Source organism: Diabrotica undecimpunctata, chromosome 6 (assembly GCF_040954645.1).
Source record: "Diabrotica undecimpunctata isolate CICGRU chromosome 6, icDiaUnde3, whole genome shotgun sequence".
NCBI classification, from domain to species: Eukaryota; Metazoa; Arthropoda; class Insecta; order Coleoptera; family Chrysomelidae; genus Diabrotica; species Diabrotica undecimpunctata.
This window is the reverse complement of record NC_092808.1, coordinates 124,177,516-124,203,856: the sequence shown is the minus strand read 5'-3', so window position 1 is coordinate 124,203,856 and position 26,341 is coordinate 124,177,516. Positions and strand designations below refer to the sequence as shown.

General features: G+C 32.2%; 1 protein-coding gene across 2 annotated transcripts in view; it reads right to left on the bottom strand.

The window, feature by feature from the left end:
* Positions 1–5,146: 5,146 nt before the first annotated feature.
* The window catches only part of LOC140443817 (cGMP-dependent 3',5'-cyclic phosphodiesterase-like), an 88,453-nt gene continuing 67,258 nt past the window's right edge, over positions 5,147–26,341 (bottom strand). For both annotated transcript variants that reach the window (XM_072535280.1, XM_072535278.1), the window contains 6 exons: positions 13,452–13,765; positions 9,886–10,063; positions 9,546–9,677; positions 6,760–6,846; positions 6,514–6,686; positions 5,147–5,485 (listed from right to left, as the gene is read on the bottom strand). In XM_072535280.1, coding sequence (XP_072391381.1) covers positions 5,269–5,485; positions 6,514–6,686; positions 6,760–6,846; positions 9,546–9,677; positions 9,886–10,063; positions 13,452–13,765 — 1,101 coding nt within the window. In that variant the 3' untranslated portion in view covers positions 5,147–5,268. The remainder of the gene's footprint in view (positions 5,486–6,513; positions 6,687–6,759; positions 6,847–9,545; positions 9,678–9,885; positions 10,064–13,451; positions 13,766–26,341) is intronic.

The window sequence follows — 26,341 nt, the reverse complement described above, 5'->3', positions numbered from 1 at the left end:
TAACATTGTCAAATTAAGTGGAAGATCTAGAATGACGTCTAAGATTTGGTACCGTTGTTTACTAGAGAAAAATGTTTTTATTTACACCATCTATAAGTCAGCTCCACAATTTCTTTCTTCTTGCGTTTTCCCTCCGTGGACAAGAGAAGAGGCTACTAGTACGAAATCTCACTGAAAATTCACTACGTTCATAGAGTAGTTAATTAAACTCACACTTTTACATAATTTAAGAATAGGAGTTGATAGAACACATTGATAACGGGTTGCCAGTCAACAAGTGGCCACAATTAGTTTTAATTAAATTAATGGTAATTAAATTTTGAAGAAAAATTTAGTTCATTTTAAATTAGTTAAAAAGTTAAGTTTAAGTCTTAAATTAGTATCCAACATTTGAAAATGTATCTATCGACATACAGTAAGTTTATTTCTTGGATCTAGAACCCAGTATATTAAAGATCTGTCATTGATTGCTATTTGATTCGAATATACATTCTTATTAATAAAAAAACTGTCTACCAAAGTTAATTAATGTATACCACGGCAATAATTTTTACTTATTTTAACTAGTAGGTCAGGAAATAAAATTGTTTTGATTTGTCATGTAGGACTATCTTTAGTCTTTTTTGGTGGCCTTTATATATGTTTGAAGATACAAGAAAGACTTTACTAGCATTGTGCTACTAAGTACACATTAATGGTCAGCTTTATTTTGATTTACTTTAATTTTAAAGAAAACTGCCGTTGTATTTCCGTCTATCAAAAGCTGGGTGTAATATAACAATCTTAAAAACTGCATTCGCATTTTGCAATTATTTAACTTATATATACTCATATACATATATATGTGTATATTTTTAACAGACTAGTATAAAATGAATACTGTTTTCTTTTATTCATCGTTTATAATGCTAAATATTTGCAGTAGCGATAACACTGATAGAGTGAGTCGTAAATCTCAATTAATATGTAAAATAAACTAAAGAATCTTGCTGGTAAGTGTTACAGTGGTATTGATAGGGGCAAGTGAAAATGAAATGAAAAACTGGAGAAGTCATTCTATGTAGGTATGTTCCACTTTTGTAGTACCTAAACGCCTTCCAGAATGGATAAATGTATCGCTCACCAAGCTACTCATTTCTAGGCCGACTTGGTTCACTTGCGAATTCCAATTCAATGTCGAAGATCCTTTGTATTTTCTACTGCTAGTTTGGGATATTTCTCTTTATAGTGTAATTCGAACTATGAATCAAGTAAACTTCGAAGAGGGTGTGCAAGCCGTTTCAATGTGACACCCTGTATAATTTTATATATTTGAAAGCTGTTTTTAAAATGCACAATTCATATAACTTGGAAATGTAAATTCAAGAGGATCCCACATAAAGTTCACGTCAGGTTGTCCGTGAAAATACCGTATGTCATATCATACAACCGTTCTAAGGTATCTTCATAAAGACAAAATTAATGCATATATGTATAATAACTTTTACTCGGGATCTAACAGAAGACGATCTCGGTCTTAACGAACAGATTGGAGTTCTGTGAAATAATGACGAATAAGCTAGACAGAAATGAGATAACTTTGGGAACCAGTCTCTTATAGGACGAAAAAATTTTCATAATGAACGGGGATGCGTGAAACATTCAATATCCTCAACACATTATCGCTGGTACCATACCCATGGTGACCATATAATTGGTCCGATTTTTATTGAAGGAAATTTGACTGAAAAATGTTTGAGTATGATTATATTAATGAGTATAAATAGAACGGGACTGTTACAACCTTATTATGCTGTAACTGTAAGAGATTATTTAAATTAAATATTTCGGAATAGGTAGATTGGAGGAAGATGTACTATTTAGTGGTCAGCTACATCACCAGATATTCCACCGGTTGATTTTTTCAATTAAAAAGTTCTATAATAGCGAGTTATTTTTAACAATTAAGTGGAGCATATTTTCAGCATTTATTTATTTCAATAAAATGATAAATATTTCCAAAAGTTCACCAATTATTATTCATATTCACTATAAATGTTATAGTTCTTTTAAGCCACAGCCTTAAAGAACTTTCAAAAATATAAAATAATATATGGTGTGTCATTGAAAAAATAATGCACCGATAGTACTACTATTACAGAATGTCAATTTATTCGCCTTATTTACAATAAAATACTTCCTAATATTTTGGGTATCGATTTATCGAAAACTATTTCGGCTGTGATTTTATTCTGATTCTGATTTCATTTCTGACAAAGAGATCGTGGAATTTCCTCCAAATAGCTGTAGGTAGGTAATTAAATTGATAAATTAAAAGTAAATAGCTTTTCTTATTTTCAATGGATACATTATCTATTTGCTTTCATTTTTTTCTCACACGCTTTTTTATTCTGTGAACACTTTTCATTAACACTTCAGTCAAATTACTACACTACTTAGTAACTACATCTATGATCATGATACTATTATTCATTTATACACTGACGAGCATAAAATTAGGGTCACCCCGTAATTTGAATTTATTTTATCGGTTGTAACATAACGTTTTTGTCGCTTAAGGTTTATTGAAAATAATGAAAATGAACAATTTTCCTTTGATATACTACTTTGATATATTGAAAAGGAACACTTTTAATTTGATGTCCTTTTTGTCGAATCAAAACAAATTTTAAGAACTTCCGTAGCGAATATTCCCTCCTCTGGCAGTGATAATGGCGAGCAAACGACGAGGCATGTTTTGGATCATATTCTGCGAAAGATTGTTCCTTTCCTATACCAATACGTCTCTTCATCTCATTCAGACATGTTCTATGGGTTTGATATCTTGTCTGCTAGTAGTCCAAACAAATCATTTGATTTGAACCTTTTTAAGATACTCAGTAACTATCCGAGCAGTATGGGGCCGTACATTATCATGCATAAATATTACATCGTCTTCAAGAATCTTTATAAACGGTAAAACATGGGTCTTCTAGAACCTCTGTCGGGTACTTATATAGTCAATGTCCCATTCTTGATAAAGACTAACTCCTTGCAAGCATCAAACAACATGCCTCTCCATGCCATACCTAACCCACCACCAAATGGAAGTCGCTCGGCAATACATGCTTGAGCATATCTCTCGCCTGGAAGTTACCACACTCTTACACGTTTGTTTGAGCCTGTAAGACAGAATCTTGATTCATCGGAAAACAATACACGACTCCAATCTTATATTGTCGATGCTAAGTCTTCTAGTGCAAAATTTAATCTGGGAATTCGGTGTTCACGGGAAAGCAACGGTACAGTTACTCTAGTTCGAAAAGATAAACCAGCATGAAGTCGCTTCCTAACTGTCCAATCACTTACGTTTACATTTCTCACTTCTTGTAGATGATTTTGAAGGAAAACTGCCGTGACCGTTCGATTTCTCAAAGCACTATAAACGACAAAGCTGTCATCTCTAGTTGTTCTAATTCTGCCTCGACCTGAACCAGGTCGTCGAGTAAGCAGACCGGTCTCTACCTAACGTCGGCACATTCGTTGCACACTCGAGAGACTTACACCAACGTTTCTCACAGTTTCACGCTGACCGTGGACATCTTATAACGACGACACAATTATTGCCGCCACAACAGAACTTATGTTAATTGCAATTCAAGGACAGTGACAACACTACAAAAATAATTTATAATTGCCGTTAAAAGCACAGAAACAAAAACTATGCTGATAATGATTTTTAGGAAATAGGAATTTGTTTCAAGCAATCCATGAGTAAACTTACAATCGAAAATAGTTAAAAAGGAATAATAATTTCTAAAATAACATCAAATTACAGGGTAACCGTAATTTGACTCCGCAGCACTACACTGTTCACTGAACTATAAGGATCTGCGAATGACTTTGCCTCAACTACAATTTTGAAATTAGTACAATATTACGACCGACAACACAAAGCTAGTTCACTCTTCAGTGCAAATATTTATTTCTTTTTGTTTGATGTGTACCACTGTGAAAATGTTACTGTACGTGTACATCAATGTTAACGTTAACTAAATGCTTTTACGTTACCGACGATTGGTCTGTATATTTAAATGGTTAACTGGTATTAAGGCGTCTATTAAACAATGAATAACCAGAAAGACTGTTACGAGACAGAAAAGTATAATGTAAATATAATCATTCGAATAAACTGATAGCTATATACCCGTAAACAAGAATATATATATATATATATATATATATATATATATATATATATATATATATATATATATATATATATGTATATATATATATATATATATATATATATATATCTGTATATATATATATATATATATATATATATATATATATATATATATATATATATATATATGTATATATATTTATATAATTTATACATGTGTGTGTAAATAAGATCGTCTATGTCTCAGGAGCACACAGATTTGGTAGTCTTTCTATTTAAATTCGTAAACACCAACATTTTAAGGAGATTTTAGGGTTAATTCCTATCATCAAACATCCACGGGTGGATAAAACTCAAATCCAGATCCCAACAAGGCATATACATATTTTACCACTTAATTTGCAGCTTTCAAAGGTATCATCTACAAAACGAAAACAATCTAATAATTGTTTTCTGAACTTTGCATTAACCGAAATGTACAAAATAAAGCTTCCAGAAAGATTTCTGTAGCTTCTACATATATAAGCTTACGTGTAGAGCTATAGAAACTTTTCTGGAATATTTATTTTGCAGATTTGGACTACAGCGATGGAAAGAAAAGAATAATTATTATCGTCAGAGTAGATAGCACCTCGGTAAACTACCAATTTAATGAAAAATACGTATTTACACCTTGGGTATCTTACTGTTTGGAGTTTGTAAATACCTGTGCATATCCGATGATAGGCAATAACCTTACATTTAAGAACTCGCAAATATATACAAATACTGGCAAAACGTTGTGCCCCTGAGACATAGACATACATCTAAGCTTATAGAAAGTTTTTCTGGAAGATTTATTTTGCATATATATATATATATATATATATATATATATATATATATATATATATATATATATATATATATATATATATATATATATATATATATATATATATTCGACTCACTCTAACCACAATTTTTAACATAAAACAACATGATAAACATTTATTAAAATATAACAAAAATAAATGTTGCAAAAATGCTTTGTATGTATATACACAAACACAACAGCACTACAATTATTGCACAAGTTGTACTTAAATATACATGTATTATTCTCCATTTGGACCTTGTTGTTCCTCCTGGGTCAAATTTTGTAGAGCTTCTTGTACGGCATTTTCGAATTCATTGCTTACTAACACTTCGTAAGATGTAGTACCTTCTACACATAAAGCACTGAAAACATTTTTTGATACTTCCCAGGCTTGAATATTTTTCAGTATGGCATCTACCAGACATTCTGCACTTGAAAATATCTTGGCTAGAATTCTATTAACAAAATAAATTGTAAATAATTTGTAAAAAAAGTATACAAATAGTAAATAAATGATAAATAAATTCAGTGAACAAGGAATTAAGGACACCTGTATTATTATTCTCTCTTCCGGGTGTTTCGTTCGTAGTTCTAAACCAGTTGGTACTCCATTATACTATCTCTCTTTCGCATATTCACCGTAGAGTTCCCTTCATATTTTCACACCAAGGAATCTCTCGAAGTTTTCTGTCATATGCTGTCTCAAGATCAATGAGTATCATACGAATATTTGTTGCTGTTTGTTATTGTCTCATTGCCATTAAAATTGCTATCTGTGTTGACCTACCTCACATACATCTAAACTAATTTTCGTTTTCTACTCCCTAGCTATTAATTTCTATCTCATATTTTCATATTGTGCATTTTTATGGCCCTCTAATGTGTATACTATTGAACATCCTCTTTGTTTTTGCATACAGGTGCTGAGATGCTCTCTATTCAGCTGGCATTTGTCCTATTTCTATAACTCCTAAAACTTATCCAATTTTTTGTTGGCCTAATGTCTTTACTTCTCTACTGATTTCGTCTGATGTAATCTTCCTCTATTTTATGTAATGTTTGTGCAGCTTCCTAATTTGTTATTTTGGGCACCATTAAAATTACTGCTTGTGCTGTATAATTCTGAAATTATTTTCTTACGGCATTTTTATATTATATACTAGGTTTTATGAGAATAAACCACAACGATTGATTGTAAATAATATGATTGTAAAAATGATTGTAAATAATATTACTGTAGGAGATTGCACGATGGTTGAAAATATTTTTTTAATAATAAGATCTACTGATTGTCTAGCATATATTCTGAGAGTAAGGATTTGAATATTGTAGTGCTACGTGTTGAAGAATACCACCTTGGTGAGCAAAGAAAATTATAGAAATAAATATAAATAACAGTTATTATCAAACAAAGATACGAACAAGTGTAAAATAGTTTAAGTATCTCTTTGTATATTGAATGTGGGTAAGAGAACAAATTTACCTGTATATACAAATACAGCAATCCGTCAAAAATTCCAACTGGTGATCAGGAATGGAAGCTTTTTCTCTATCCATCATATTGTCAGGTTCTTTGCCCATTTTCTTCATCATATCACCTTGAGTGAAAAATTCTGCGTATATCAGTTGGGCAACACTTTTAGTCTCACCCCAGTCCTAAAACAATGGACAAACATTATTAACTAGAGCATTAGTATTATCAATAATTTACAATAACATTCTACAATACCTTGGTTTGATCTGACAAATCTGCACAGGTCATCAGTAAACTGCATAAATAATATCTGTGTTCGGGATCTGTATTGTTATAACTCTCCTGAAAAATAAAAAATATATACAGTGCGTTCAGTAAGTGCAAATACGTTCAATTATGGTATGAATTGATCATTTTTTCCGATAAAGTTAGGACAGGTCTATTTTGTATTTCAATTCTCATGCAAACTTTTTTTGCAAAAAATTAATAATTATTCCCGCTACATTACAATTCATGACATCTCATGTCATTGATATTGATTTCAAACGGGAATGACACATTTTTCATCATTATTCTGGCTTTACGACGCGGCGTGGGTCCTAGAGAAATACACCTTGCTCCAACTGATTATGCAGGGAAAGATCCAAGGAAAGAGAAGCATACGGAGGCGTAGAATGTCATGGCTGCGCAACTTTAGAGAGTGGTACGGATGTACATCAAATGAACTTTTCAGAACAGCCGTCCCAAAAGTTCGAATAGCTATGATGATTTCCGACCTCCGCCGCGGAGAAGGCACTTGAAGAAGAAGAAGAAGTGGGTCCTAGCCTCATCAACAATTTCTCTCCAGTCGTCCCTATCCATCGTCCATGGGAGTCCATCGAATATGGGAATACGTCCTCCACCAAGCACGTATTCCCATATTTCTCATGTCTTCATCGATGTTATCAATGACACATTTTTATATCAAAAATTAAAAAGTACTGTTATGTTTCATTTTATCAATTAAAGATAAAATAAAATTTTTATTTGTTTATAGAACGCGGGCACATAAATTTGCAACGCCCTGTATGTCGAGTTGTAAATATTTGTTTTAAGTTAGTTTTAAGCAGTGGGTTTATACATAATGAGTTTTACCCTGAAGCACTGAAAAACATTAGTAAATATTTAAATGTGAATAGACAATTGTTTCCCAGTATTTGTAGATATTATATTTTAAAAGCCTTTTGTTTTGTTTCGCTGGAAAGGCAAAAGTCACCAGGTAGTTCTTGTATTTAGAAAGTATAAGATAAAAACGTTATCATTTATCAAAGAAATTTGTTTAGAAGCGATGCTTGGGGTTTTTCTGATGTAAAATGAGAGGTGGGATATAGTAATTTTCTGATTGGTTAGCGAGTTTGGAATGGAGATGAAAGAGAGTGAATGTTTGAAAGTTTGGATTAGAAAAGAATTATTATGTGATGGTCATCCGAGATCAGCAAGTGAAGTTTTGGCAACTGGTCCGTTAAGAAGAAAGTACCAGTTTGTTAATAGTGAGAAGTGGTTGGCTGAAAGGTGGAACGAGAGATAGGTCAAAGTTGAGAAGTCGAATACCTTCTTGATTCTATAAAGTCAAGTGAGTAAATCACAAGAACTATAACTATTAAAAATATTTGCGACACAAGTTAAAAAAATACTTGGGTATCAGGAGATTGTTAGTATATGAAAGAGAGAAGAGAATTTTGGAGTTTGTTTGAACGAGTACTGGTAAAAGAGGGCTGCTCGTGTTTTGGAGAAAGAGTTGCTGGCATGCTGATAGTTGGATACTTAGAACGGAGAAGGCTTTGATTGGTAGCCTAAAATAATCAACAAGAGGGAGCTGTTTTGGTCGAAAGGAGACATCGTCGTGTGTGATTTAAAAGGTCAGTCATTTATTTCTTGTGACAGAATTTTTGTATGTTTCAAATAAAAGACTCTATACCATCAGAAGATCAAAAATGATTGCTAGTTTAAAATATCATAAATTTTATAAAAAAACATTTTTACGTCAATGGATAATTTATTATGAATATTGCTTAATAAATTTAAAATTTTTCTTTTTATAATATTCAGAATTTTATATTTTTTGAGTACAAAAACATATGAACAAAGATTCCAATTTTTCAAAATTTTCATAGGAAATATAATTATTTTACGAATATTCAAATTTCTTATTTATGTTGTTTTATCAATGTTATAAAAAAACAAACCCATAAATATTTGGTAGATTAAAATTAATTTATGTGGTACAATTTTCATCAAATCTTAATATTATTTCTTTTGATAATAAAAGATATTTATTTCTATTTATTTCCTTTTCCTATTTTATCCCGATAAGGAACAACTAAGATATACGGGAAGCCACGAGAAAAGATAAGTATAACCTAAGCTGATTTAATTTTTTTGTATAATAAAAAGGCACCCTTAGATTATTTTTTTATGTATGCTTTTGCGACAGTTAGATAATTAATTAAATAATTAATTAAAGAAAATAAATAGGTAAAAAGGTTAATATAAAAGTAAGAAAAAGCAAATCATAATAGTACATATTATCTTAAACATAAAAAGTACATGTCGTCGTAGTAACTGCAATCAGTCGTATGGAAACAAGTTGTTTTCGGTTTACCAAACACTCTTTATTTTGAACGTGTTTACGGTTTCACATACCTACAAAACACTGCTAAGACCGGTCCTCGCATAAGGGCGGAAACATGGACTATAACGCACAAGGATGAAAGACTTTTGGGAATATTTGAACCTAAAATATCCCTCAAAATATTTGGAACTACAAACGGCCAAGGGCAGTGGCGCAAAGATATAACTTCGAATTATACTGTACCGTACATAGTGATCTAGATTATGAAGAACTAATTTTGGACATCGTACACAATAAGATCGAAGGGTCCGTTGCTCAGTAACGGTAGATTATGGGCAGGATTGTTCATAGAAGTGAAAAACACAATAAAGAATTGTTATAAACTAACAAAAAAGAAACAGGGAAGATAATAGAAATATATTTTGCTTACCTTCGCCATAGTTAACTGTCGTGAATGTATCCTATAATGGACGGCAAGATCGGTAGCGAGAATCATATTTTTTATCAGATCTAAACATATAATGTAGTCTTCCCTGTTTAAATTTTCTAGAAAATTGCATCCCTGAAACAAATAATGTAATTAAATCGATTACCAATGATATAAAATGAATGAAAAAATAAAGAGAGTTCGTGGACACCCTGTATAATATATTTTTTTTTATTCGTACGCTAACGATTTGCGGATATAAATTTTTTATTTATTTTAATGTTAAATAAGCACGCAGTTAAACTGAAAACATCAATTTGATTACACGTATAATACAACTTACCTCCATGTTGAGTATACACAATGTTTGTGATAGATGATGTCTTTCCATCACTGAACCTTCGCTAGAATATAAACTGGCTAATACGGTATCTGATTGTTGCTGGAATGCATTCGTTGTTCCTCTATGATCAATATCATGGCACAAACATGAGATTAAATAAGCCAGGGATTCCAATTTTCTATAAAAAATGTGGTTGTCATTAATAAAGTTAACATCCCTAAAACTGACCAGTTTTACACTAGTCACAAGTATTGCATAACTTTAAAAACATTAAAAAAAATAAAATAAATATCAATGTTAAGAACAACACTTTCATATACATACGGGGTTGGGATAAAGTATGGAACCAACTAAATATCTTGGCCCGTGAGGTAGTGCCATAGAGCCATAACACTACCTTATTTTTGCACAGAAACATATTTTTAACTTTAAAACGTCTTGATGCCAGTTAATTTTTTGTGTGTATTTCTTTTTATCTTCGTAGATTAATAAAAATCTGGCAACTGTGTGCGTCATACAAGCTCCGCCACTCACAGTGAAGGTTATTCGACGGGATAATCTTGTGCCATTATCGTATTGGAGCGTATGAAAAGAGAAAGATTTTTCGAGCATTCTATGTAAGTGACACAGATAGAGCTATATTGGAGTTTTATTAATACGATAAATGAGAATCTTTGTGCCGGGCTCAAGAAGCAGATCGACTATAGATAAAGTCACGTTGAGATGGCAGTGTACGGATATAGGATAACAGCGTTGCCAATTCTACTGCCATTGTAAGTTGTGCTACTTTTGTAAAATAAGCAGGGCCAAACTCACGGTAAACTAAGATATGTTTAGGTAAGCTAAAGTTGTTAATAGAAAATTCGTGAATGAAATAAATGGTAATAATTCCTAAAATGCTTTTATACATAATACCGCAGTTAATAGGGAAAAAAATATGAAAAATATTCTACAGGTTTTTTAATGTTCTAAACGGCAGATAAGGGATAACTGATGATAATTCCTTGAAGAATTACAGCCAATTTTGCTTTGTTTATTTTTTAAAGAAAGATGAAGTTTGGAAAAAATCATTTTTTTGCCTATTTTGTTCCTCGTGCATTTTAGGGAAAAATGTTTCAAATAAATGTTGCAGATCTTAAACAGTTTTTTAATTTTTTAGTTTGTAAATTAAAATACATAAACAAATGACTGAGATAATTGCAAAAAACCCCTAATTGAGGCCCCTAGAACACAAGGGTGTAAGTGCAGTTGCTTATCACTTAGCAACTGATATCTAACAACAGGCACGTACTTTTGGCTTCAAACTTTCTACATTAACAACAATAACACCATCAAAAATTACATGTCATTGAAAACATGCTGAAAACTGAAAAAGTGCTACCTAGGTTTTTAAATTTATATCGAACTTTGAACAAAGATTTTTCAAAACTTTGTTTTTGGCACTTACACCCCTTGTGTTCTAGGGACCTCAATTGTGCACTAATTTATTAAATGTTCATAACTTTATTTTTTGCATAATGACGTCTAATATAACTACTTGAAATTATGTCGATTAATGAGTTATTTAAGTGTGCTACATTTCAACCAGATCAACTAAATATTTTATTACCTTTACTGAGAAAAGAATACCCCCGAAAAACAATTTTCAATCATCTTCATTTTCATAATCTAGTTCATCTTCAGAGTCATCGTTTAATGAAATTCTAATAGGTTCAATGTCATCTTGAATGTTGTCTACTGTCCAAAAATTATTCTCCAATTTTATAACATGGTTTCCAATGTCCATTGTTCTGTACTTTATCATAACCTTCATAAATCAATGTTTTAACGTCGTTTTGTTTGAAACTTGAATTCTTAGAGGACACGTACCGTTTCACTTCACTCCACACCATTTCTATTGGGTTCAGTTCACAGTGATAAGGCGAAAGTCTTAAGATATGTACATCTACGCGGCATTGTTCGTCACTGTGATTCCTGTATTTTTCACCAATACAATCAATTTTGTATTTGTCATAAATATTTTTAAATACATTAGCAGTTTTCAGAAGTTCATTTTTTAAGTAATCTTCTTCAAAATAAATGTCCTTTTCATAGAGCCACTCCTTAATTTGACGTTTCACCCAATATTGTTTGGGAAAATTTAATTTCCTAGAGTGATAAGATGCATTGTCCAAGATAATGACATTCTTTTTATTTTTTGGGAGATTCGGTATTAACATCTCTTCAAACCATTTTTCAAATAGATCTCCGTCCATCTCTTCATGGTAATCTTCAGCACCTTTTTTGGCAAGAAAAGTGATGTCAGCACCTTCAACAAATCCGTCTTTGTTTCCTGCATGGACTAAAACAAATCTTGGTCCTTTTCCGGTCGGAGTTTTTAAACCTGTGGTAAGTCCATTTACGAAAGCCTGTCGGCTATTTTTTATTGTTGTATCTTGCCATACTTGCCCATTGGTTATTCCAGTATTAACCCATGATTCGTCCATATAAATGATATTGGCTCCTTCGTTCCTCAGTTTCTTTATTTCCCGGAGATAGTGACGCCTCCAAGCGACTATTTCTTGTTTTTCTATTAATATTGAATTTCTACCTTGTTTGCCATATATAAAACCCATGTCGTGCAATAGTCTTCTCAACGTACTCTTGGAAAAATTAGGAAGATGCTCCATTTGCTTAATTTTTTCTAGTACTACGTCAAGGGTTGGAGGAATATTGTCCATAAAAAAACCGTGCACTACTTGTCTTATTCTAGACCGAGTTGCTTCATCATATCTATTCTCACGACTATTCAAATAACCGGTTCTTTTTTTTCTTATAGGAGTTACGAGTGGACCATTTTTACTTTCACTTCTATATCGGAATATCGTTCGCTCAGAGACTGCAGTCATAGCAGAAACTTCCCGCACTATTGTTGACACACTTTTATCATTATTACTGTTTGATAAATAGTTAAAAACATTTAACACTATTTTTTTGCATTCACTATTTAACAAATTACCGTTTTTGAATTTTATTACACTCGCGGCCATTTTGACACTGACACGACACAAACGTCTGATATCAACTCAAAATTCTTTTAATGACTCTCAAGTATTTACCTGAATTTATAATTGCTGGCATTAGACAATAATTTTGAATTTATAAATAGGTATATTTTTTTAATTCTAAATTATTTTTTAATGTCTGTAACTGTCAATGCAGGTAGAGAAAGTGTGTCATTAAAAGGACATTAAGATCAAAAACGGATTATACAAATAATTATTTCATTTCCACGAATTGTAAACAATTTTGAACAGAAGATATAATTCCGAAAAGACCAGATTTCCGAAATATAACTTTCTATTTTTAAAATACCAACAGAAAAATTATATAATTAAAAAAATGTAGTATTTTTCCGTTTCACATTCATAAATATTTCCGAAATTATAATTCTTTTATAGGAGCCGGCCCATAACGTACGATTGTAGGTACGATTAAAAACTGACAACAATGTAGTTATTTCTGGCATATAGTGAATGTGAATTATAGTATAGTAGTTGTGGTACATTATATATAAAAGAACTTACGTTAAATACTTTTTTTCCACCAAACTGAAATTCTTCAAAGCCAAATAGGCAAAATGTGTGGTTGAAAAAGCGTGAATCCAGTTGTGATACGGTAATTCCCTATAACCTTTTTTAACATACAGTAGAAATCTTGTAAGAACATCTCTTTTAATTCTGAAGTGATCGAATAGATTCAAATTATCAAACATTTTTAGTATATAACAAGGTATTTCTCTGTGAAGTACCCTTCTAGGTACAAATGAAAAACTATCAAAATCGGGAACATTATGATAGCCTTCACACAGAAGAACATCAGCAACATCTTGGTCAGTAACCTAAAATTAAATGAACATGATTTAGAATGGCTTCTAATTGATATGAAAAACATTTCATTAAAATATATTAATTATTATTAATAACGAAATTATGACAACAAATTAAAAAAAACTCACTAAGCTACGGATCGCCGAATAACATCCTGTATCAACAGAAATAGGACAATTATATATATTTTAATAATTTGAATAATAAACTATGGCTGTATGCAGTAACTACTACAACATAATTATTTTTATTTCTACACAGTATTTCCACTGTGATATTCGTCAGATATTCAATTTTGTTTTTTAACAACTTTTCTAACTTTGTTAATTGAACTAAATTTTTAAGTATCAGTTAATTTGTAGTTATCAATGTATTTCTTTTATTTCATACCGTACATTCATTTTACCCTTTGAAATATTATTTATATTATTATCTCTTTCAGATATATCTTATGTATAATATGTCGTGTTTTTAGTGTTTACCGCGGGATAAATAAATCATAGTTTATTAAAAATGTATTGCAACTTTTTTAGATTATGATTAAATCTTCTAAATAACTAGTCATATTTGTATAGCAGTTTTAATATTATTGAGTCAGGCCCTGATCCCACCGCCACATTGGTATGATCGTTAGCCATACCTACTGACGCCGTTTTTAATACACACGTTAATATGCTCATAGCTTCTCCATAGATTTTAACTAGAAGGGTGTAAGTGTGTATGTGTATGAATGTTCAATCAAAATCTACAGTTAATGACAGCTGTTGCTGCTATGTCATGTACTCAGTTGATCCGAGTATTTATTTGGCTATATCTAATTCCCACCTGTCCTATCTATCTATCTATATAAGGATTTTTACAGATGTCGCCGCCTTCCTTCTTTCAGCCAACGTCTCCAGTCCTTTCTGTTCTGTCATTCTCATTCTCCAATGTCTCGTCTTTCCATGGCCTCGTCCACTTCATCCCTCCATGATCTTCGGGGTCTACCTCTTTTCCTCCTTCCTATTGGGCTCCAATCCGAAATCTTTGCTATCCACCTTGTATGATATGTTCTTCTCACATGTCCATACCAAATTAAACGTTTTTCTTCGATGTAGCTGAGTATATCTTGTTCTACTGCCATTCTTTGTTTTATTTCGTCATTTCTGATGCGATCCATTTTTGTCACTCTGCAGCTTCTTCTCATGAACTCCAGTTCAGTTGCTGTGATTTTGGACCTGTTTCGTTTATTTATTACCCAATTCTCTGCTCCATAGGTCATTATACTGCGTAAGGAAGGTGTTATAAATTCTCTTCTGTGTATTTCTGGTAATCTGTCTATCCCACAGTACCCCGTTCATTTGTTTAATACGTGTTCTTGTTTGTGCTAATTTGCTGGTTATCTCTTGCTCGGTGGTTCCATTTTTTGAGAGTATGAATCCTAAATATTTGAATTTGTCAGTCGTTAATTTCCCTATTATCGTCCATTTCCAAGTTTCTCACTGGTTCTTGCTCTGTTGTTAAATATTCGGTCTTTTCTAGATTTATTTCCAGTCCATTTTTTGTGTATTCCTTTTCTAATTTTCGGAGCATATAGCACAGATCTTTTTCATCTTGAGCCGTTACCACTTGGTCATCTGCAAAGCTTAATGTGTACAAGAAGTTGTTCCGGATTGGTATTCCCATCCCTTCACATTTCCTTTTCCATGGTTTTAATATTTGTTCAGGTTTTATTAGGTTTATTCAGGTTTTATTAGTCTTCTTCAGGCATGCAGGACTTTGTGGGAATATACTGTAACGGTCACGTGGGGAGCAAAAATCCAACCAAAAAGCCAGGGAATGATTCAAAATTACTTCTGTTGCATAACATTTTTTTTGTAGCAAGTTTCCACTCTAAACTTTATTGAGTATTGAGAGCTAAAGTACCAAATCACTGTCAAGTGGTCATTCGTTAGTTCTACTTGTTTATTGGCATACAGTTTCTGTATGCTATGTACTAATCTGCATAATAATTAAAACTAATTAATAATAAACTATTGCAAAATAAAAGTACTTTTCTAAATTTTTCTTAAAAACAATGTCAGAATTTCTACGAAATTACTTAAAACTGTACAAATATTTGAATATTAATAAGAAGTCATAAAACCTGAGAGATATATAAAATGTTAAACAACAAAGGTTGTTTAACAACTGACTCCCTAAACCTAAAACCTCCAACAAATTTTAACAGAATTACCAAACCAGTCGCAGACACCAAGACAGATTTTGTCTAAGAAACCAAAAAAGAAAGAAAAATAAGCCCCGAAAAAAACAAAATGAAAGAAAACCATGGGCGCTATGAACAAAAATAATAAACCAAGGCTCAAAAGAAATTCCAGACATAACAATAGACGAAATACATAACACCCCTAATAAGATGAAAAATGTCAAAGCGCGGGAAAAGAACTGATAAATAAAATACAGAAACTATTTAAGCTAAGTCTACATAAACAAGAAATCCCTGAAAAATAGAATAACGCCATATTGATCATCCTCCTCAAAAAGGGAGATCCAGCTGACCATGGGAACTACAGACCATTAGCCTTAGATCAGCTTTTTAAATTATATACACGCATAGTCACCAACAGGATGTGAAGAAAACCCGATTTGTATCAGCAAATACATAATCGCTAGTCCATCATCAGAAATATATATGAAAATTCAACAGCTACTATAAATCTTTACGGGACAACCAATAAAATCGACATCAGGAGAAGGCGACACTATGTCCCCAAAATTGTTCTTAACAGCATTAGAATATGCTTTCAAATTAATGGACTAAAAGGACAAAGAAATCTTCATTAAAGAAGAATACTTAAATATTTTCGGATGTCTTATAAGAAGCTGAAGACATGCTGGAACAATTGATTTCATCAACATTAAAAGTGGGTGAACATTCCCAAATTCTAAATCATTGGACAGAAGATGGTAGTAAGAAATGTCAAGTGATAGAATCGAGAGATAGATGGTTATGCAATGTGTGCATCATTAAAAGTACTAGATTAATACTGCGGTTTTGACCACCACAACAGAACACAGAACTAAGTTTTTAAGAGGTGGAACTTCCCTAAACAGGATCCCACCTCTTGGGTTCCTCTCCCAGCTTCATGTTCACTTTAAAGTACAGTAAATAAAATGTTGACTTCCTTTTTAATGTTAGGAATGTATGTATTTATTTTTAAAGCAGCGCAATCAGATTTTGCGAAACAAGAATATTTTTAGTATAACCATAACTACTACAGCGTTCAGTTAAATTCAAGGAGTGAACTGCAATTGGCAGAGTTGTGAAACTGAGCGGTGAAAAAGTGGTGAAACTTGAATTTGACGAAGATACTTTTAAAATGTGGCACCCGTGGCGTGATAATAATTCTGCAGCTGAAGAGCCAGTGGAACCCTCTAATCAATTGGAATATTTTCAAAGCTGTGTAGTAAAACGTAAGCGACATTTTCAATACCTATCTGATGATCCCAAACATATGCTGAAACATGTTTATGAAGGATTGTGTTCTAAATTGTCTAAATCAGAGGCAAATGCAGAAACATGTTTTTTTTAAATCAGAGTGCCCAAAGCAATCTGCTACAAGATTATAGGAAAACCTCTTCTTCTAGACAGAGGATGAGAGGAGAAAGGATTGTGGCAAATTCAGACAAATAGAACCATACTTAAAGAAACCTATAATCAGAATAATATGCAAAATGGATGCGGCTAATATTTTTCCAACTATTGGAAGCCTTCGAAGTGAACTGGTTCGAAAAGACATTCTCTCGTGTTCAGCAACAACACTGATGATTTCTTAAAACCCATAATTTTAAGTATTTTTTTTTGGCATAGACTTTTAGTCATTCAGCCAGACTCAACATGGTAGAAAAAAGGTTGTCTGAGTTTATATTAAAATAAATATACAAAACAGTAAACAGGTAAACAGGGTCACTCTCTTCTCGCCTAGGGGCCCATCAAGGCATTTTTTTTACATACAACACTAGGCCACGGTAAGAAAGGAATTTAAACAATTGGGTTAGAGACAAAGGTTACGTTATTAACTAATGTATAATTATTTACATGGTTATTTTACTATCTTATAAAAACATAACTAATAAATCATACACTGCTCTCGAGTCTAATGATAATAGGTACTGAAGGTTCCAAGGGGCTAATATATTGTGTTTATGTAAATTATTTATTAATCTGGATGAAATTATAGTATTTCTGGGGCAACTGAAAAATACATGATCTAGGTTTCCTTTTTCTGTACAAAATTAACATTGATCATTATCTAAAACCTTAAGTTTAAATAAATGTTTGGGGTAACAAGCATGCCCAAATCTCAGTCTTATGATCGTGGTAACATATTTTCTAGGTACATTAAAAAACTTATACCAAGGAGTTTTAGGAATATCTGTTTGAAGAGAAGTGTATCTATTTGGGCTAACAATGGAATATTCCTTCCATATATTATCCCACCTTTCGTATAATCTTAATTTTAAGGAAGCCAGAAAGTCGCAAGCCGTGATTTTATACGAAGTTTCTCTACCAGACATAATACTTTCTCTTGCTAATTGGTCTACATGTTCGTTATTTTCCAAACCTATATGTGCTTTAATCCAAACAAAAAGTACATTTTTGCCCCTTGTTACTAACTTTTGTTTGATATCCTTAATTTTGTAAATATAAGGGCAACTGTACGTATTTGGCAATCCCGGTTTCCCAATAGAGTTCAAAACTGATAAAGAATGTGATAATATCACTATATGGTCCGAGTTACTTTCTGTTGCATAAAGTAAGGCCTCATATATTGCAAGAGCTTCTGCTGTAAAAATAGAGATCTGGGATTTCAACTTAAATGTGCGTTCTATTCATTCCAATGGGATAAAAAAAAGCGCATCCAGTGCCGTTTGATGATTTGGAGGCATCGGTATATATAACGACGGAGTTTTCGAATTCCGATAATATTGAGTGAATAATCTTTCTATTTATGTGTATACTGTCACTATATTTTGGTACCATGATATCTGCATTTGAACCATGATATGTTGCATATGAGATGTTTTGAAGTGTATACGTAGCTTTATCTATCTCTTTTAATGCTTCCATATTATGTTGCAGAGCTTCGCAGACTAAAGGCGATTTCTTTTTTTCCCAGTATTTAGTAGACAAATCATAGCAATTCAGAGTGATGAGCTTTGTGTAAAACGATTGATTTTTTATATATGTCTTTACCAGAAATTTTTCGGTCAGGAAGTTTCGTCTGATATTTAAAGGTGGTTCCAAGGCTTCCAAATACAAGGGTTGAATTGGTGTGGACTTCATAGCACCTAAACATGTACGTAGAGCTGAATTGTGTATTACGTTAATTTTATTTAGCAATACATTACTGGCTGATCCATAAAATATGCTTCCGTAATCCAAAATAGAGCGAATATACGCTCTGTAAAATAATAAATTTACGTCTACATCAGCACCCCACCACGTTTTATTAATCGATTTAAGGAAATTTATTCCCTTGTTGCATTTGTTTAACATATCCTCAATGTGATCCTTCTAAGTCAAATGTTTGTCAAGTGTCATCCCTAAATATTTGACCTTATTTTTTTAGTGGATTTTGATGCTCTCTCTAATTTTAAGTAAAAAACTATAGACAAGCGCCAAACACTAATGGAAAGTACTAGAATAATTATTTCTTTAAGAAATAATTATATCAGACAGATAACTGAGTATCAAAAAATGAAACGAAATGTTGTTTATTTAGATGAGACCTGGTGTGATACTCATGACAGGACAGAGAATTATAATTTTACACTGTGGTGGAGAAAATAGATGGATCGACGATGTATTATTAATATCTGCAAAAAAATTAAAGACGCGTCTCTAGATTATCATAAAGATATGGAAAGTTTAATTTTTGAATCATTTATTAAGTATTTTACAAAAAAATATATACATATAACTGTTTTCCAATACCAAATAAAGTGTGAAAACTTAACTTTTTAACAAGAGTATTTAAAACTGTTGTAACGGGTTATTTGAATAATTAATATTTGAATAAATAACTATCTTCAATGATGTTAGAATCCTGAATTTATTTATTCAACCCCAATTGCTGCATAAAATTATTCAATGAAATGTATGGACATTAAATTTAATTATAATAATCAAATATGTAGGTAAACGTTTATGTTCAAATTACAGTGTATGGTAAAATTAATAAACCATTTCATAAATTCAGAATTCTATTTTGGTTCGCTCTATTTTAGACTAACTATAAATAGTTATATCGATAAATCCAGATCTCATTCATGCGATGCATAATTCTCACAAACTGAGCGGTAGCAAATCGCTTAACGAAAGTATTAAAATTTCTATTCAAATATGGTATATTTAACAGTATAATGCTAGTTAATAATATGAACTTCCGAAACTGCTTCCTTATATAATCCGCTTTTATTCATTTAACTTATAGACGGTAGAAATATCTTCCAGAAGCAATAAAAAACATTGATTGAAGCAATGAGGATGGTTTAAAGGAAAAAATTGGGGAAAGTTTCTAATTAGATATAATACTTCAAGATACCAACACTTAATACGAATATTACGGTTGTAACTAAAACAAAAAGCGAATAACAAAGAGCCGAAAATTAAGGATGATACGATCATTTTAGAGCAGCGTTCCAGAAGAAAATATTACAACCTGTAAAGCTGTCAACGAAAGATATTTGTTGCATTCTAATAATTTCTCTTGTGCTAGCCACATTATAAATATAGCGTCGGTTCATGATCTTTCCGGTCTAAAATCTTATTATCCACAAGGAAACAAAGTTCCTGTATTTGGCTGTATACCATATATTAAAAAATTTTGAATAAAATCCTTTATAAAAAGGTATATAAAAAACCCAGTTGCTTTGACAAAGTCCTCGTAGACATACCGTCTCAGGACTCGCAACTAATGTAGAGTCATATGTCGCCATGTTACCAATCCAACGGTAACTTTAACATCTTAACTGTAAATTAGACATAATGTAAACCAAATTTTATTTAATAATTTTTAAAGGGTTTTTACCCACATATTTAGTGGCTACATCCATGTATGTTTTGTCAATTCAACATAGCCCAACTGGGTTTTTTATATACCTTTTTATAAAGGATTTTATTCAAAAATTTTTAAAATCTTATTGTTCTTTTGCTAGTTATAATTTCGTTCAGATTATCCCGGACAAGGGTCCGACTTGTATCGCTTTTTGAAGATAGGTATTGTGGTATTCTGTTTTGTTTTATTATTTTTTGGATTATTTTTAATAGTTGTTTGGTCCTATCTGGTCCTCCGTACTTTAGGAGATCGTTCGATATTCTGTCCTCTCCTGGTGATTTCCTATTTCCTTAATGCTTCTTTACCTCTTCCTTCTCAATGTTTATTTCTTCTTTTGTAGTCACTAAAGTGCTGGTAGTTCATTATCGTCACCTTTAGCAAATAGTGAGTAGTCATTATTGTCACCTTTAGCAAATTAAGTGGTCTGCCTATGTTTCCTTCTGAATTTGTCTTGTTTTTACTAGTTCTTTTATCGCTTTTCTTTGTCCTCCGATCATTCTCCATATTTCTCTTTATGTTCCGTAGAAGTCGTGTTCCATTTGTTTTGAGAAGCTCTTCGAGTGTTCCCTTTTTATTTGTCCGGCTAAACTATTCGTTTCATTTCGGATTCCTTTATAGTGGTTGTATGCCTGTTGTATATAAAAAGACTTTCTTCTTTTCTTCATATTTTGTCTCTCTAAACCCTGGCGTTTTCTTTTTTGACATATTAGTGTTCGTTACTTTTCTCTCTCTACGTGCTTCTGTTGCTACGTTAATTATGTTATTTTTGACTTTTTTCCGGCTTATCGTTTTCTAATATTTCATTCTCAGCAATCTTCTCTGATATTCTTTTTCTGTATAAGTATTCGGTGAACTCCGTGTTTCGTCATTCGCCTCTTATTTTTGTTTGTGTTGGTGCCGCTTTCTTGGGTGTAATTTATTTCATGATGATTCTTATTTTACATAATACCTGGCTATGGTCGCTACCTACATCACCTGAGTTGAAGCATCTTAAGTCGATTATTTTTGATGGATGTATATCTCTGTTGGTTATAAAATAATCTATCATATATATTTGTCAACGGATGTTATTGAATGTATATTTGTGTTGGTCAAAAAATGTGTTGTTTATTCTTATTTATTCATCAGTTCTCCATTTTCGTTTTTAACGTTCCCATTATGTTTTTGCTTAATTCCTGGTATTACTTGGTTGCCTATTCAAACGATAAAATCGGCCAGTATTGTCATCTTTCCTCTGACTAGCTGTACTATTTGTTGTAATTCGTATTAAAATCCTTCTCTTGTTGTTTGAGGCTTGTTATTTTCTGGCCGTATACTCCAACGATGTTCAGGTCTTTCTTCTCCATTCTGTATTTCTGTATATATTCTGTAAGAATGTATTGGGAAAACTCCGATGATACACATAATATTTTAGTAACGAATTCTATGAGACGCAATAGATTTGAAGAGATATTTAGATTTTTTCATGCTGCAGACAACAACCACCTTGCCGAAAATGATAAATTGGCCGAGATTATACCTTTCATCGACAAATTAAATACAAAGTTTTTAAGATTTGCACCCATTGAAAATCAAATTTCTATCGACGAATTTACGATTCCTTACTTTGGTCGTAATGGGTGCAAACAATTTATTCGTGGCAAACCAATAAGATTTGGCTATAAAGTATGGGTAATGGCTTTATCAAATGGATATTGCCTAAATTTTGACATATAGCAAGGCCGAAAATCAACAACTGGTGCTGATAAAAAGTGTGGATTAAGAGAAAGTGTGGTGTTGACCTTTGCAGAGATTTTGCGAAACACATACACAGATATAAAATTTTCCTTCTATTTTGATAACTTCTTTAGGAGCATATCTTTGATATCATCAATTGCAGAAATGGGGTTTAGTGCCACTGGAACTGTACGCGAAAACAGAACAGAAAAGTTTCCTTTAGAAGATAAAAGAAGTATGACAAAACAACCAAGAGGATATTATTGTAGCTCTTTTGACGACAGCACTAAAATTGCGTCTGTAAAATGGAAAGATAATAATGTTGTCACCATATTATCTAATGAGCATGGAATTGAGAAAATCCAAAAAGCAAGCCGATGTTCAGCAAAAGAAAAACAAAAAATTCAAATAAATCAACCATTTGTAATTTCGCAATACAACAAATGTATGGGAGGAGTCGACTTGATGGACAACAATATCTCGAACTATAGAATAAAAATACGTGGAAAAAATGGTACTTTCCAATATGGATATGGATGTTTGTGTAACTAATGCTTGGACACTAACACGATAATTTGGATATAAAAATTAAAACTTAGAATTTAGAAGACATATAGCTCGTACATTATTGTCTAATTATGGGAGACCAGCCCGTTCTACTGGACCTCAAAATATTGCAATAATTCCTGCTCCATCCACATCAACACAGCATCTAATTATTACTGGTGCTCAAAGAAGAAGATGTCGTGTATGTTCAAAAAAAAAACTACAAAAGCATGCGATAGATGTGAAATTCCACTCCACGATAAATGCTTCAAAGATTATCATACAAACTATTTTAGGCCTTAATAATATATTTTATAAATAATATATAATTAAATTATGCCTGCTTCATTGTTTTTATTTTAGGGAGTAAATGTTTAATTTGCACAAAAGGTATTATTTTTATTTTGTACCCCTATGTGCCCAACGGGTCGTTAACGACCCAGCCTGTTTTTCAAATATCAGTTTTTGAAAAAAAATTTTAGTAATTTTTCTATGCATTTTAGGGTATTTTATTAAATTCTTGAGAAAATCATTAATATATTTCACAAAAATAGTTGTGGGCATAAATGAGCTAACGGAAAAAATAAAACTAACTTCTATCACAAGAGTGAACTATAAGTAAATACTTCAACTTGGCTTAAGTTGAAGTAGTTATTTATACATAATAAATCCTATACATCGTAATACTTTAACTTAAGTCAATGAAAAAATTAAATAAATACCAAACATTCAGCATACTTATGTATTAGTAAAGATTCTATCCATGCAAAAGGAAACTACTTCAAAAAGCATACGATATAGTCCGTAGATAAATTCTGTGGTGGGCGCTCAATAAGAAAAGAGTCGCCTGTGAATATGTGAAAATTGTGAGATATATGTATTAGGAAATAACAACTAGTGTTCTGACCCGACGGGTTTGAATTACAGGTCTGGATGGATGAAACAGTCTGATAATAACCTGTTTCAATTAGGTTTCAATGTTTAATAAGGTCAAACGCCCGAAAAAGTTTCTATTATGAGAGGAGTGCTACGGGGATGTGTGTTCTCTCCGCTTTTGTTTAATTTATATACAGAAAAGGTTTTCGGAGAAACTGTGAAAGACAGAACAGAATAATTGCCGAGGTAGTAATCGTCAAAAACTTAAGCTATGCTGACGATACAGTTTTCCTAGCAACAAAAGAAATAGTAGAGCGAACGCAATCATTCAAATATTTGTGCTGTTGGGTGAATGAAAAGGGTTACTTATCTTAAGAAATCAAAAGCAGAATAGAGCAAGCCGGAACCACAGAATAATAAACAATCAGAATGCCCGCTCTGCTTGTCAAGATAAGTACGCGCATCTCGTTCGCGCAGACGGAATCAGCCATGTTTTAAACGGAACCAGTGCTGTTTATTATTTACGGCAACCATAGACATAATATGCACTATTGATTCGTACTTTTAATTGAAGAATAATAATTACAGTTCCGTCATAGCTTGTCACAAATTTCTCAATCCGAGTCTATGTTTCCGTTTAAAATATGGCGATAGCGTGCTGACACAATTCAAATTCGGCATCTGAGAGTGGGCATTCTAATTGTTATTTATTCTGTGCCAAAACATCATAAGAAGATGCAAAAGGTATTAACCAACAGAGCGCTAAAAATTCCCTTAAGAATGCGGTTATTACGTTGTTATGTCTTTAGCATTCTGCTATATGGAATGGAATCATGGACTCTCAACTGAAACAATGTCTAAAAGCATTTAGTGTGTGAGATATTTTCTTAGTCGATATTTGAAAAATTTTTATTAGAATTTCATTAAAATATATTGTTGCTACTACCTGCCGTTGCTACGCCTATGATGGAAGAAACTCGAATGAACGATTCAAGTACACGTGTCCTGACGTCACGAGTAACCTGACCGAACCGATGTCTAATCTAGAGAATTCAATTGTGACTCGAAGCAGAATCGAGAAATTTCGATTGAAATATAGGAGCGGTTTACAAAATATACAGTACGTAAATCTTTCAGCTGGACATAGGTAATCTACATTGAGGTAAGTATGGCAATTGCGCTTTCTCGAATCTATGCCACACTAAGCGATAGCCTACAATGCGATTGATAACTTAATAATAAATTGAAACAGTGAAACGAAGAGTAACGTTTTAAAATGTTTATTTACACTTCTCCAGAAAAGGTTCAAATAATTAGATGGTATTATCAAGGTAATTCTTTGACAGAATGTGTAGATTTAATTGATATTACTTTCGAAAATAAACCCATACCTTGTAGATAAACAATTACAAATATTGCAAATACTTTTGAAACACATAATTGTTTACAAGATTATACAAAATGTCACAAAAAAGAGATGTCTCCGGAAAGACAGCAGGAAATCGAAAGGAGAGATGAATGTATTTGTGCTACCATTGAGGTGGACAACTCCAGAACCACTAGAAGTGTCGCCGAGGAGTTGGAGGTCTCGTATACCACAGGTAATAAAGTGTTAAAAATATGGCTGTAAGAGTTTTAAATATTCGAAAACTCAGGAGCTATTTCCCGGAGATCAATTTCGTAGAATGGGGTTTTGTGAAGCTGCAATGAATGCATCTCACGAAAACGATAATTTTATAAAAAATATCCTTTTCACAAATGAATCGTCATTTTCAGTACGGGGTCATCACAATCCTTCCAGAACGAGGAAAGTCTTCCCAGTCTCAGGAAAATTTACATCAAAATAATGTATGTAGTTCGTCCATTTTTCATTGAGGGAGTTCTAAATTCAGCTAAACTATCTTACTCTTTTACGAGATAACATTATTTTAGCTATTTCGGATCTCCCATATGTACTTTTAGAAGATGTCTGGTATTAACACGATGGCTGTTTCGTTAATAATGCGCGTATTGTGAGAAATTATTTAGTTAATTACAAATTAATAAAATTGTAAAATCGGATACCAACTTCAAATTTTATAGAGGCGTTTCCAATCTAAATGGGTCACCCTGTAGGATTAAATTAATGTAAAGACAAATCCAAAAAATAATCAACGTTCATATACAACGAATGAACCACTTCGAAACATTAATTTTGAATAGTACATTACTTTTTGTTTTGCAATAATTATTCATCGAATGGAACAAAACTCAATCATCGAAGAAAGATTAGTTTTTATAATAACAGGACTTTCGCAAATCATCTGCCAATCAGCCCGATTTGGTACCGAATGATCGGGGTCTATAAGC